The sequence below is a fragment of the Suricata suricatta genome, chromosome 4, assembly GCF_006229205.1.
Source record: "Suricata suricatta isolate VVHF042 chromosome 4, meerkat_22Aug2017_6uvM2_HiC, whole genome shotgun sequence".
NCBI classification, from domain to species: Eukaryota; Metazoa; Chordata; class Mammalia; order Carnivora; family Herpestidae; genus Suricata; species Suricata suricatta.
In genome coordinates, this window is record NC_043703.1 from 139,235,399 (window position 1) to 139,250,926 (window position 15,528).

Genomic DNA, 15,528 nt, shown 5'->3' on the forward strand with positions numbered 1-15,528 from the left:
CCCACAAACCCACAAAACAAGCACAGGATACAAGAGACAATGATGAATGTAAAACCTGATAAAATGCCAGTGAATTCATTTAACTATTAAAAAACTTTTCGATTTCCATGAACTATACCTTTGAATATAACTATAAAATATGATTCTTATTCTGTTACCCAGCAGTACGCCACAGACCACATTTTCTACAACCAAGTACGTTTTCATGAGGGTCTCACCTGTACTTTCGAGTTTTCCCAAAGTATTCAAAGACTAGCCTTCTTCTGTAGCCTTACCATAATTCAGCCACAACTTTTTATAATCATTAAGATGTCTGAAATAGAAGCTATTGCCCAGTCATGCTCTTCCTAACCTCCAAATCCCCCAAGTATGGCTTACTGATGCAGATTTCATTTAACCACAGAGATATGCCCCTGAAAAAGAAGTCCATTACCTTTTCTAGGTTCCAAACAAACTTTGGTTTCAAATGCACTTCGGGGGGCCATCTTAAAGGAATGCCACACTTGGGACTGGTCATGCTAACGGGTACAAGGATGCCCTAATGTATCTGTTCAGTAAATGTATTTTATTAAAGTAGAAAAACTGGTGTAAAAAAATGATGCCAAAAGTTATGTGGACAGCTTTTTCATAGCTGTTGTAATGGGCTCATCTGGAGCCAGCTAAAATTTCGCTAGCTGGGGGAGCGAGCAAAGCAAATTGTGTCCCGCTGATTTCCAACTGACTTAATTACATGGAGTCCAAGGTCCAGCGGGATGCCTTATTCATCATCAGACTTCTCCTCAGTCTGTAGTTCAGGAGGGCCCTGCCAATTAATGTTTATGGGTCACTGAATACTTATTAATATTTGAGATTATCTATGAAACACGAATATACATACAGTGGTTATAAAGGACAGACGTCTCTCTTACATATTTTGGCCTTGCCCACAACTCCTCAGCATATGCTAACATAAAACAATACTAGGTTGATTTCATATGTATAGCTCATGAAATGAGCCCAAAGAGGTATTTGTTCTTAACAAAAGATTTCACTAAATAGATTGGTCCCCAAGTAATTTCAGAACCAAATGGTATTTTATTGGATTTACGCCTAATTTTTAAGAGCTCATTTATCTCATGACAAAGTTATGGGCAAGCAAGAATACTCAGAAGGCAGGGAAGAGGTGAGCTCCAGAGTCGAGTATGAAAGCAGGCGTTCCGATTACCATATTCATGAGGTATTATTCCATTTAATTCTAGCTCTACATCAAACCTTAGCATAATAATCAAATGACAAATGTTGCACTAGATCTACCAGGAAATATGCTTGTATTGTTTGTTATGATAAATGAAGCAAATTATAACAATTCCATAATGTTAAGGGTAGTGAGGGCAGGTTTGAGAGCTCCATGTGTGTATACGTAATAAATCATTCCTTTGAAAAGATAATCGCAGCACTGTGAGAGAGGAGGAAAAAAACCCAACTTGGAGGGCAATTATTTGAAAGCTCCTCAAATTAACTTGTGCACAGTTGGTTCTTTGTTACTGAGCCCACATAACTAAACGCTGTTTCGGGACATTAGTTCGCCTAGGTGAAGGCAATAATGTAGTTCTAGTTATTAATCACTTTAATTTTAAATGTGCTTTGTAAGCTGAGAAGACATTAAACTCTAAGAACAATGTGGAACGCTCAAGTAATTAGTGGTTAATGGGCTCCTTTTGAAAAACCCTAGGATAACAAAATCAAAAGCTTCAAGGCTCTTGGAAAAAGGAGTGTACATATGTAATGTGAGAAAGTTCTATTTCACCTTACTGACCAACAGTGTCACAAAGGGAGTGAAATTAAGCCCTTCTCTCAAAAGTAATTTTAATAGATTATGATGAATGAAATCACATTATTTTATGAGTCAATCTTCTCTGTAGTGTAATTTAGCAATGCCTTTTGGAGGCACCATGAAATAGAATTTTCTGTGATACTTCACTCCAGATTCCCTGCCAGAAAGTCTAACCCTGTTTTGCAAATATCCTCCGGAGACCGATGTAAGCCAGGATTTGGTGTTACTGACCATCAGTGCAAAGAACGAGACGGAACCATTCGATGTGCTCAGTATGAACAAAACTTGCAAAGGGTCACTCCGTACCAGCCAGACCAGAAGAGGTAAATACAAAAGTCACCACAAAAATCAAGCCATTATTTAAAGGGTTCTTCATTCTCTTTTGCTAAATGACAGATCAAGTGCCAAATGTTCACTTTTACGTCCACCATGGTATTCTTACAGACCCTGTTAGAAACTTGGACCAGCGAGAAGAAGGAATGTACTGGATAACCATCCTTTCTTATTACACTAAGCCGAATTAATATTGGTTGTTTTCACTCTATTACTCCTCACAACAGATGGCAGATCTTCTGTTCTGACAGCAGCTCTCAAGAGCTAGTATCTATATTAGTTATACTTTAGATACATATAAAATCAGTAAAGGAGGCCACGTTGCATACGGAAACAGAGGTGGTGTGGGAGTTTAATCCTGACTGAGCCTCTTATTATCTGTGCAATCTTGGTAAAGTTACCTACTGTGTGTCTTGGTTTTAACTGGGATTAGTAATGTCTAAATTCCATCTCATCCTTCCTACCCCACAAAAACATGCACGTTCTTCATCATTTGACATTAGGAAATTAGGAGCACCTGGCATTCTGGAGCGTCTCTAATTAGTTACGCAGGTTCACAGCAGGAAAGGATACACAAGGATCCTCCTCCATCTGAGAGGAGGCAGACACAACTCATCACAGGGCACACTTCAGAAAACTTCCTATCAAGGTGCTAAAATGTGTATGAGAGTGCTATCATTTCTTTCTCCTCATCCACAGCCTCCATCCCAGGCAATAGAGTCATGGTAGCCATCAGACACCTGGAATGTACCTACAAAGTCACCCGAACTCATGGAATGTGCAGGGCAGAAATTCCCTATGGCACCCCCAAGGCCCATTGTTATTAAGGGTCTACTGAATCATTCCCACATGCAGGAAGCTCAGTACTCCGAAAGGCATTTCAGCACAGTGTTGGGGAATGCCATTCCACAGAAAAAGTTTACTTGTAGTTCTAAGTATGCCTTCTTTTAACTCCATCCTATTAGTGACTGGTTTTTTTGAAGCAACTCGACAAGACATTTTGGGGAGCCTGGGGGACTCAGTCGGTCAGGCATCCAACTCTTGATTCTGGCTCAGGTCATGATCTCACAGTTTGTGAGTTTGAGCCTGCATCTGGTTCTGCACTGACAGTGTGGAGCCTGCCTGGGATTCTCCTTCCCTCCCCCTCTGCTGCTCCCTCCTCACATTCTCTCACTCTTTCTCAAAATAAATAAACTTTTTAAAAAATAAAAATAAAAGACTTGTTTTGTAGGACAGTTAATCCAACATTGAAAGGCATGTTTATAAGGCAGCCATTATATTTCTGTATGGTCGGCACTTCTCCAGGGCTAAACATCCTCAGGTTTCCAGGCCCCTCACAAGTTTTGTTGACTTTATTAGCCAAAAGACAATGAACACCAAACACCCAAACCCCAAATGCAGTGTGACTAGTGGACGACAAATTGTTAATTCCCATGCCCTGCTCATTCTGCTTCTACCAATGCATTCTAAAAACGGTCTAGGACTTGTCATACATATCTTTAACCAAATCTGTGAAGCTATCACTTCATTTATGCTGTAGAATATACATTTAGTCATCTATTCATTCAACATATGCATTCTTCCATCCATTTCATTCAACCTTCCATCCATTTAATACAATCTCTTAAGAATATCTTAAATTCTACTGATCCCTACATAATATTGACTAATCCATTACTTCCAGGTTACTAAGGTTTGCAGATGTTCCTTACATAGTGTCTTGGGTGCCCTCTCCTTGAGCAGTTAAATCTAACTTTCCCAATTTTCTTTCAGGAGGATCTATCATATTTTAAGGCAAAACTTCTTTTAAACACATGATACACCTATGTGCATTTCAAAAGAAAATCATTTGCTTGCTAGAGCTCTATAGATCATAAAAGTTAACAGATGTCACACGGAACAACCTGAGAAAATTCTCGGGTAATTAAGACAGTCTATTGACATGACCCATTTTAATAGGAATTAATCTAGATTTTGTAACATGACCTTACCCCGTCCCGTAAACACATACAGGTCAAGGATACAGAGCACAAGTCAGAAGACATGTGCTGTGTTCTTGACGTGGATATTGGTTCATTAATGGTTTAATTATTTGGTTCCTTAATCTATTTCAAGGTACACACATTTTGAAGTTACTAATAACACCTTTACCCAGACATGTAAGGGGAAATTAGGAGCATTAACTGGACAACCCACAAAGTAAATGAAACAAAATCTCCTATCATACGTGGGTACTAATCTAGGTATTGGTAAACCTGAGTTACAACTCCAGCTCTACTGACCTCAGGAAGGTCACTTCACCAGTCTGGGCTTGAATATCTCCATCTGTAGAGTACAGACACTGGGCTAAGTGATCTCTGAGGTTCCCTCTGCTTGTTCAAATCTGCTATACAGTGCAAAATAAACTGAGCAAAAGCACTCAGGACTCAGAGCTTTACCTATCGTTTACAAAATGTATATGCACCCTGACATTTAATCCTTAAATACTTTGAGGTGGCTAACGATATTCTGACGAGAGGTAAATAAAGGAACTCTACTACCCAATCCTGTGTCTGCAAGGAAGGCGTTCTGCTAGGTACACGTGCGTACTCATATGCACACACATGCACCCATGCATGGACAGGGAGTGACAAGCATGGAGACCATAGGGTACTCCGTAATGGGATGCAATCTTCTGTGGATTTCATCCCAAATTAATGTAAGGGGGAAAAAGTTCCATGAAGTTTAAATGTTAGTAATTCTAGCAACCATACGCTAAAGCTTTCTGCTTCCGTATAGCTAAATTGAGTAAGGAGGAGGTAGTTCACTGTTGCGACCTTCTCACATGGGGCTAAGAGCAAAATGGTGGTCAAATAACTTAAGATTCCTAAAAAAGTCAAAACACCAGAAGTCCACACCAATGAACTCAGTTAAACTTACCTTGACAAAAGGTGTTGTTGACCCGCTTATAACCTTGCAGACATTCCATCATTTGGTTATATCCATGATACACTGTAAGAAGAAAGAATTCTTTGTTATTTGCTTAAATTCTTACAGTCCTAAACTGCCTACTGTGATAACCTAAGCCTAACTGAAGTCATCAGAGGTCTGTCTTATTTCTAAGATACCCAATTCAATGTATATCAGTTTCCTCTACATTATCTTTGTTTATAAGCAGACCACTTATTTTGCAACAATATATATAGTCCCAAAGAGTTGTCAGCAAACCTTGAAAATGTTAATCAAAAGAATCATAAGAAGGTTAAATATGTTCTTCCACTTAGTGATTGTCGGGAGCTGCCAGAAGAAAAGACACGTGCCTTGACCTGCAAGATCAGCCACCCGCACAGCTGAGCTGCGTTATCACTCCAGCACAGCAAGAGCTGCATTATCACCTTCAGCTGAGGCCTTCTTGTTTACCTCCCAAGCCTTTCTTGTTAGCCTCTCGGGCGGCCTGACGCTGCCGTCCTCGCCCTTGTTTCCTAGCAACTAAGTCACATCAACTGCCCACCTTCTACCCTTTATAAGACGTGCGTGGTCTCTCAATAAGCAGCCCAGCTTGACCGGAAACCTTGCCTCCACTCTCTGTGCTCCCTGTCCTGCCCTTTCTTACTCCCTCCCTCAGGTTCAGGAACCCGCGTCAACCGACCAAGGTGGCAAACAGACAAGTGAGCATTTATATTACAAAGAATGTGTTCCTCCCCAGTGATTTGCTCCAGGCATTTGAATTTTCTTATAAGTAGGGTAAACATACATCCTGGTCTGCCTGAGACAGTCCTGGCTTACGCTGGTTGTTCTAGCCACGTTCATTCATAACAGCACTCCACTCTCAAAAGTGTCCCAGTCTCAACAATAAATAATATGCTCGCCTAAATACCGGCTCACGTATCTTGGTAATGAGTGACTCTTATAAACCTGACAAGAACAGGAGATGATGAGAGGAAGCTAGGAAATGAGAAAGGCCTCTGTGATCAGTGCTATGGTTCATCGCCCAGAAACTTCACCAGCAATACAATGTTTCAATTACCAAATTATCAACAAAACCCTGGTCACTGAAACTGATGCTCTTAAGTGAGGCTGAAGAGATTTCCCCGCACAATGGATACAGCTTAAGTTCAGGGACCAAGCGGACCTAAGTTCAAATCATGGCTCTGCCTGTCAATAGTGTTGCGACTTCGGGAGACCAGCTTTCTGGGTTTCAAATGGTGACTCTGTACAAGGGGACTACTCCCATCTACTGAGCAGGTCAGTGTTGTTGTGGGTTTCAGAGAGAATTTATGCAAATGCCCACCACAGGGCCTGACAAAAACTACTCACAGGACGACAGATGCCATTATTTCCAGCCATAAGGTATTCTTTCATTAAGATCATGAACAGATAAAGAGCAATCATCAAAACAGGATGATTAGTCCTTAGTCGCACCACTAAGGGAGCAGGGTGGATATGTACGAGTGGTGTGTTCCTCTCTCCTCCTTCACTTCCTTTCTCTGCCACATGTCCCATCTCTTCAGATCGTGCTAAAAGCTGGGAAAAGGTTACAGAGAGGAGTCTTGGAATAGTGACTTACAGGGGGGCAGAAATTGGCATGTGGGGAGTCACCCCCATTCAAGCTCTGTGGCCACAGAGCTAGTCATGTCTCACAGAATGAAGACCCTGGGAAGCAGGCTGCCTACAGAGCTTCTGGGATCTTTGTCCGTGAACTGTTCAAAGGCAAAAGAGATGATATCTTGATTTAGAAGTTTCTACAGTCATCACCCTCAAGGCAGAGAGCCAGACCAGCGGATCTCTCCACATCTCCCTCAGCTTAGGATGCGATGTTAATTTTCTTCTAAAAACGTTTAAAGGACAAGCAACTTGTTCATGCTAGGTACATTTTTAATAGATTACAGGGTATTTAATGAAATCATTTACAGATTTCAAATTAAGTTTTTGCAGTAAAAAACTGACCAACAATGAAAGATCTTTCTGTATGTGGCTAAACAAAAACTTCAAACATTAGAAAAAAGCCATTTGAGCTGAAGTTTGAACTATTTTAAGTGAAAAAAAAAAGGCATGGAACACAAGACCGTAACATACAAAGCCAAGGAAAGTCCGCTCCCTTCCAAAATGAATATGATTTAGAGAGTAGTACCAACCAAGGAAAGGAAAGTTTTCAAATGACACAGGAAGAATGTGACCCTGAGTGTGTTTCTTGGGAGTGAGTCACTTAGGACAGCACAAACACAGTAAATGTCAGGATGTTAATGGTTTACTTCAGGCATAATCCACATTGCCCTTCCTGAAATGAAATCAATCTCTTCAATTTTATACATTACATGAGCCAACCTATGAATTTATTTTCATCAGCATTGAGTAAGAAGTGATAGCAACTTTACACTTTCACATTCAGTTTAAATTATTACTAACACTAAAATAGAGAGTTAACAAAACCATTTAAAATAGGGAATACATGCTCAGATAACACCATTGTTAAGTAACAACAACACAACACCAGAAGTAGACGTTAGAGATTAAAAGACAACAAGAATGTAGGATTCTCTGTACTTCTGTCCCTATCTTGCAAGTTGCGGTTGGGAAAATGGAGGAAAGAGAAGCAGTTAAGCAAAAGACACAGAGAGAAGGGGAGATAAGAAAAAGGCATAAGAGAGAAGATAGAACAAGTATGAGAGACCATGAACATGGCCCCAGAATGAAACTGTAAGAACGGGACTTCTCTCTCTGCAGTCCTGAGACATAGAGGTGGCAACACACCACCCCCTTCACAATATTCCTACAAACTTACACAGTACATGAGGGAAAGGCCATTAGAAAAATAAAAAGTTGGGCGCCTGGGTGGCTTGGTCAGTTAACTGTCTAATGCTCAATTTCAGCTCAGGTCATGAACTCATCATAGTGAGTTTGAGCCTGCATCAGGCTCTGTGCTGACGGCATGGAGCCTCCTTGGGTTTCTGTCTCCTGTCTCTTTCTCTCAATCTCTCTCTGCTCCTCCCCTGCTTGCATTCTCGTTCTCGTTCTCATTCCCATTCTCTCTCTCTTTCTCTCTCTCTCTCTCTCAAAAGTAAACATCTAAAAAAAAGTAATCTTTTTTCCAACATCTTAGATATAGACCCTTGTTTCATAAGACTCAACAGCAAATGACTCAAGCTTGGGAATCAAACTCAGGTCCACCTAGCTCCAAACTCCATGCTCTTTAAATCATACCAAATCTCTCCTGGATATCCCTTTGGTCATGTTGCCAGAATAATTTTAGGCACGTGGATCTTTCGGTGAGGAGGAACTATCACACTCAACCCACTTACTGGAAATCCACATTACCAATGATTATGAAATCAGCATAGAAAGTCCACAGGGGACATTCTTAGTAATGAAGGTCTTCATTTATGTGATTCTTTCCCTAAATGAAGAACTCATTAGTTACTGGAAACTTTAGTGGGTGTTTTCACAAGTTAGTCCTCTAAAAGAAAACAGAAGCAGTATCCATGAAATACACAAAAGTTTAGGCATCTAAAGGTTTAGAAAACAGGGAAGTCTGAGAGACAAGGAGGTCCAAATAAGAGACAAGGAGACAATTATTTGCAACCAAATGTAATGATCATGGAACAAATAGTACAAGTCACACCGGTAGAGCAGTGATTCCAAGACGTAGATTCTAGACTGAACACAGGTGTGAAAGGCGGATGAGAATACCAAGTTACCTTAAGAAGAGTAAATAAAAATTATCCAATTATCCAATAAGACATTCCTTGCAACATGAAATGTAAAAACCTACTATAAAAATCTTCTGTTGCAGAAGGCAAAGGAAGATGAAGGAAAAATGTCACTTGCTTTCTTGGGGAAAATGTGATGAGTTAAGTATATTAAAAAAAATCAAGTTACTTCTGTCTTTCAAAAAAATCCTCTATTAGAAATCAGTTAGCCAGGATTGGCATTACATTCAAAAACTAAAAATACTGGCATAATTGGGAAAAAAGTAACAGGGACATAAGTCTGGATTTATTCACATCAGTAAGTTCTAAAAACTACAATTTATAGACTAACCAGAAGATATGGGCATCAGTATACATTCACATCAGGAGAACCGTGATGGTATAAAAGTGGTGACTTACAGGGACACCTGGGTGGCTCAGTCGCTTGAGCGTTTGACTTCGGCTCAGGCCATGATCTCATGGTTTGTGAGTCTGAGCCAGGCATCGGGCTCTGTGCTGACAGTTCAGAGCCCACAGCCTGCTTCGGATCCTGTGTCTCCCCTCTCTCTGCCCCTCCCCCCACTCATGCTCTGCCCTTCTCTCAAAAATAAGGTCTTCATTTTTGAAGAAAAAAAAAACAAGTGGTGACTAAGAAGGGAAGATGAAAGTACTGTGTTTTAGAGACTGTAGAATGTCTTTACCAGATCAGCAACAAATCACTGAACACTTATGTAAAACAAAGTTCTGCTGTGACTATTAATAAAAATTTCATTTAAGGAATCTAACCTGAAGAACAACAACTTCACTAACTTTCTGTTGATTTTTGAAACATTTATGATTTTTAAAGATGGCTTTCTTTCTCTTCGTCTGAGAAAAAAAAGAGCCTTGTTTAGCTTACTGCCCTCTTAAAACGCTCTTTTAAAAATAAGTAATCGAACTGGAGAAGGTGACGTATACCTGCTTATTATAACACAGAATCGACAGTAAAGCTTTCATGGACATGCAGGAAGGTTTCTGGAAACGCAAATTGCAGCACTATGTTCTAGAATTCTCGAAGAGTTCTTTGAGAGTCGAAAGCTGTCTCACCAATGAAAGTTATTGCAAGGACACTGATATGCTACATTAACCTTCAAAGGAATAATGAAATGTCACTTACATGGCTTCTTGGGGCATTTCTGGCATTTGTTAAAGCCCCAGGAGGTACCCACAGTTCCACAGCAATCTTCCTGCTTCGAAAGGCCAGGGAGCGCCTTGCCACACTGCAGGGATGAGAGGTGAAATTCAAAGGTTAATTGAGTGCAGGGTGCCCCAGCTCTAGAACACTGTTGTGCTTCACTGTCACATTATACAAACAGTTCCCTTCTTATTGACACAATGAGAGGGGAGGGGGAGAAAACCACACACACACACACACACACAAATCTCAAACTTTGAAATAAAACACCAGAACAGAATCCACACGACACTAATGTACAAGTATTTCTAAGAGCTTCTTGGCATTTTTAGTCTTAGAAAAATCTGTCACTGCTCAGAGCCTTTTATAAAATGCACGTTTCTGTTGCCACCTACCCCTCCTTTATTTTCCTTTGAGAAGAACCTCAACTCCTAAGTTCAACATAAACTTCTAAAGTTTAGTTTAACTGTCTGTTGGAATATCTGGTGTGGATCATCGGGGAGCAGAGCTGTAAGGGTGTGGCATGTGTATAAACCCAGAAAATATGGCCAAATCCCATCCACAAGAGCCTTTGGGGATTCCTAGAATAGCAAGGCCTTCGCAGGAACAGGACAGGAGAGGATGGTACAAGAGATAATCTTTGGCTGTGCCAGATCAGCTTTGGCAGAGACGAAAGCTCCAGACAGCCAAGGGGCCTGACCCAGGGGCCTCAGCCAAGCTAGGAAGGTGCTGCAGGTTTAAGCAGAGCCAGGAGAGAGAAGAACACGGCTTACAGGTATCAAATATAAAGACCCATCTCAACTCCTGGTTGATCACAGGACGTCTGAAGAGGCTGAGAGGCAGGGGTCTGAAGTCAGACCAACCCAACGGGGTCAGGAAGGGCCTAGGCCAACAGATCCTGCTCTGTGTACCCATTCTGAGGCCACTCATGCAAGAATGGCCACCTGGCTCTCCACCAATATTCTGCAGGCTAAGCCCAGACCCCACATCTGAGAAGTCACTCTGCCTTCCTCTGCCTCAACCTCTAAAACGTCCTCCAGACGGTTTCCAGGGCCACCTTTCCAAAGATGAATCTGATGACATTACTGATTCGAACCTTTCAATGACTCCCAGCCTGAAGACTGTTTATTTTCTGAGCAAATGTCTTTCCAAGAGAAGTTTCCTTTCCTTGGCACACCCTAGAGCCGTCCTTTTCCCTTTGCTTGGACAAACTTTACCGTGAGCAACAGCTCTGGAGAACCAGCACCATGAAGCCTCCGGTCTCCTCAGTTTCAGTGAGCGCCTCCCCTCTCTGTTCCCCACAGCACATCCTACCCTGCTCCACTGCCTCCGCGGTGCTGTTAAATTAAATACAGATGTATCTTATGTACCTTTATATCCTAGGACACCGTGCCCACGCTTGACCATTTCTGAGGGAAGGAAGGTGCGAGCAATCTAAGAAGTATGAAACAACCTAGCTGCAGGCCATCCAGCAGTGGCTCTCTACAAGAAAAGTTAGCAGTTGCATCCAGGCTAGAGTGCAACATGATGACAAGAACGTCCAGGCAGCTGGTGGCCCTCAAAAGGGCGGCAGGCAGCAGATGCCATTCACCCAACAGGGCTCTGGGTCCAGGCAGACAGCACTCTGCCCGAGGCTCTAAGTGACTACCTGCTGGAACTGTAAAACCAAACCCAGGAAGGCCTGGCACACACAATAAAAGTTTAGTCCCCTCAGAGCTTTCAGGTCCTCAGGTTTTTGTGGGGTGTTTTTTAGAGATTTCAGCAGGATGTTGTATGCTCTCAACAGCAGTCAATGAGGGGGGCTGGGACAAAGGGAGGGTCGGGAGACGGGAGGGGGGTGGGGAGTGAACGTCCCAACAAAAGAGAACATGACAGAAAAAAAGTAGCCAGGGCTGGATTCGGGTAGTTCCCAGGCTCCTTCAGCTCAGTCTCAGGAGGCTTACATCCAGTTTTGTCAAAGAGGTTTATGTGAGACACCAGTGTACATCAGACGTGGACCATTCTTGTACCAGACTCTCCAGGCTCTTCTCTTTAATCAGGCAGAACTTTCAACACTTGCTGATTTTACATGTGCAAAATTTTAGTAGCAGTTAAAATCTAATTTTCACCTCAGATTCCTAGAATTTTTTATTTGGTAGGGTAAAAATAAATCCTCTCTCTCTCTCTCTCTCTCTCTCTCTCTCTCTCTCTCTCTCTCTACCAGGCTTCAGAAAAGGTACAAGGTTTTCATTACAGGATTCGGGCTGCTTTATCCCATGGCTTTGTTTTTGCGGGTCCACAGCCAAGAGCAACACAAACGATCCAAATCGATTAAATACATGGCAGAGTAGGTGGTACCACGAAACCGTGTGTTCCTCTCAAAATTGAGTCTGCAAGGGATGATAACGGGCTGCAAGGGATGAAGTCAGGCTTACAGCAAGGCACAAAGTCTCACACATGCCCCCTGAGGTAGTTATTCTGAAGAGGCTTCACCGTGAGCCAGAAACAAGGCCTGAGAGACTTTTGAGGCTACAGGCAGGGCTCTCAACAGGAGACTAGCCGCCACCATGAGGTCTTACTTGGACGGAGAAGTGCCTAGAGGAAAAGAAGCTGAAAGAGGATCTCCTCTCCTCCACAGTGAAGGTCACATTGGAGAGACTCACACAGCAGAGGGTGAGATTTGCTTTCAGAATATTCTTCTCTCAGACCGGTAGATTCTGCTTCTTCATGACACATCATCCCAAGGACCCATGGCTGGCTCGGCCGTACTGCATTTTCATGCCCAGATTGAGGTGATTTTTACGAGTGAAAAACACAAATGGAATGTCTCCTATGTGACTCACTTGCCACATTTTCAGAGAAAGCCTCTCATTTCAAGGCGTATCTTATGTGTAAGCAATCCAGAAGAAATGTGCTAAAAAATTTACAACCAATATTTAGCTGTTTCAAGCCAGAAAGAAAAAAATCTGTCCTGTCAAATGATTACTGTGCTGCAGCTCCTCAAAAAGCTCACCACCTCAGACCCCACACTGGGGTTGGGGGGCTGCATGACACAGAACCCCACACATCCACGCTAGCGTTCAGCAAATGCATGACCCACCTAGAGCAACAAGCAGAATGAAGCGGGTTTTGGCAACCAGGTCCTGTGGGCATCGATGAAGAAAGGAGAGGTAAGACCATGCCCGACCATGATGGCACAGTACAGATATGTTAAAGAAGGCCAGTTGCATGATGAAGGCAGGACTGAAGGCCACAAATCACCAAAGAGAGGACTTATGTCATTCAGGAGGAAACCTTTTCAACACTAAGTTTTCCTCAACAGTAGACACTGACTTCCTCACTGGGAAGACATCCTCACTAGGAATAGAAGCTGGAGGACCATCTGTCAGGAATGCCCAGGACATGAAGCAGATGGCTTTGATGGTTTCTGCCAGGTCGAAGGTTCTGCGTTCAATACATCTGGACAGGTCATAGGACTTGATTTAGGAAATTCCTAGACATTGGAGCCAACCTGGAGAGCTTGGACTGCTGTCATGTCCACCCGGACGCAGTCCTAACCACCTCTTCTGTCTCACTTCCCTTCTCCCATCAGTATCTCCAGAGACACTCACCCCAGGCTGAGCTTCCTTCTACAAGACTTATGCAAACCAGACAGAAAACGACTCCCAGCCCCAAATCACTGGTCCACAGACCATGATTCTTGGAAGACTGAGTCCAGGAAAATAATTCATTGACCCATTCTACCTTCCTGTGTTAGCACTAAGCCCTAGAAGGTAAAGCTATTCAAGAATCATTATGATTACCCCACAAATACCCATGTTTTAGCTTTTACAATACAGAATTATTGCAAGCAATGGTGCAAAAAACTTTAATTTTTAATTTATTAAAAATAAGCAGATTGTGGGATGATGTTCTTTTATAAATCTTGACTTAGTTGAGAGCACACCAGACTTTGACCTCGGTTTTGAGGAACTACCATTGCACTGTCCTAACACTCAAAGTTAAGCTGTTAGCTGTGATTGCAGTTTTTATACCTCCCTATAAACATATAAGCAGGAATAGTAGTTTAAAACTTATCATTTGGCAACGAAGGCCCATAACTGCTATCAATTAAAAACTTACCACCGGAGATGCTCCAAAGATGAACAATAATTTGAAGAGATTGTGGTAAATATTGGAATATGATTTCATAAGATTTCATTTTCATACATTAAAATACATTAAAATTACTAGTACCTACAATATCCTCATCCTAAGAGTGTTTGCTATGTTGTGCCAGGTTCTGGGGAAGTAAGATCTAATAGTGAGTAAGAGGAGAGTGCGGCAGAGATGTTCACCAGATTGTGAGTAGAGATGTTCACCAGATTGTCCGGCCTCTCTGGGCTAATAATGGGACAACAGGACAGCACTGCCAACTACAAAGGACTGCAGTGAGATCAAATGATACATGTCCAAGAAGGGCCACCGTATCCCTTCTACCCGGGTGGGGATTAGAAAAATGTGACTCTTAAAATGTGTTCTGCATCAGGACACAGCATTCAGTAAACAGAGCATCAGCTGGATACCCATCTGACCTCTCAGCTGGTGTGTCATGTGAGTACAACCCATAAAATGTCCAAACGCTGGCCATTTGTTAGCCTCTTAGCATAAATTTGTGAAAAGGGTTCACTAGTTAAAGGGCCACTCTATAAAAATGGCCGCCATGTCATGGCCGCTCTTTAGTCTTCCTATTAAAGACATTTAAGGGGTCTCTGGGTAGCTTAGTTGGTTAAGCATCCGACTATTGGTTTTTGCTCAGGTCATGGTCTCGTGGTTCATGAGTTTGAGCCCTGCATCAGGCTCTGTACGGAGCCTGGTTGGTGTTCTTTCTCTCCCCTCTCTCTGCCCCTCACCCACTTGTGCTTGCTCTCTCTCAAACTCAAAAAAAATTTAAGACATTTAAAAGCAATAAAATCAAGATACTCTTAAGAATTATCCTTACCACATGTATAAAACTCATTTTACTTTATCAGGATCCATTCTATACTAATACATAAAATACTGAGTTTAAATAAATAATGTTTTCTCAAAGAGAATAAGGCACTGGAGCCGAAGAAACAAGTATAACTTAAAATGTTAAAGTGATGCAGATTTTCAAGATGCACTCAAGTAAAACATGAAAGAACAGAGAAGGCTGACTCACTGCAACTCTTGCAAGAGTACTGCACGGCTGTGTTTAGGCAAGAGCTGAAACAGGCAGTGACTCAACTGCTGGACTGGAGAGACAGATTCCAGAGAGATGGAGCAGCCCTAGCTAAGCCCAAGACTGACCACCAACTGGGAGAGGACCCAGGGGCAGGTGGGTGGGAGGGGAAGGGCAGAGGAAGGCAGGCCAAGGATGAAGGAACAGAGCGAGTGGGTGGGGAAAGTCAGAGAATGAGGCAGAGCTAAGCCACGGAGAGTTTTCCAAATTTGGGGTTTAATTTGTAGTCAGATACCAAAATTAATCAGGAGAGAGGGAAAAGGAAACAGCGTAGTTCATTTTCCCAAAGCAAAAAGTTTTGGATAGGGTCCAGTGAAATATT

The 15,528-nt window shown here is 42.2% G+C and overlaps 1 protein-coding gene across 1 annotated transcript in view; it reads right to left on the reverse strand.

Annotated features, from left to right (window-relative positions):
* Positions 1 to 15,528, reverse strand: part of LTBP1 (latent transforming growth factor beta binding protein 1) — a 224,719-nt gene that overhangs the window by 150,924 nt on the left and 58,267 nt on the right. The window contains exons 4-5 of the mRNA XM_029938555.1: positions 9,968 to 10,070; positions 5,066 to 5,137 (exon numbers count right to left, since the gene is read on the reverse strand). Coding sequence (XP_029794415.1) covers positions 5,066 to 5,137; positions 9,968 to 10,070 — 175 coding nt within the window. The remainder of the gene's footprint in view (positions 1 to 5,065; positions 5,138 to 9,967; positions 10,071 to 15,528) is intronic.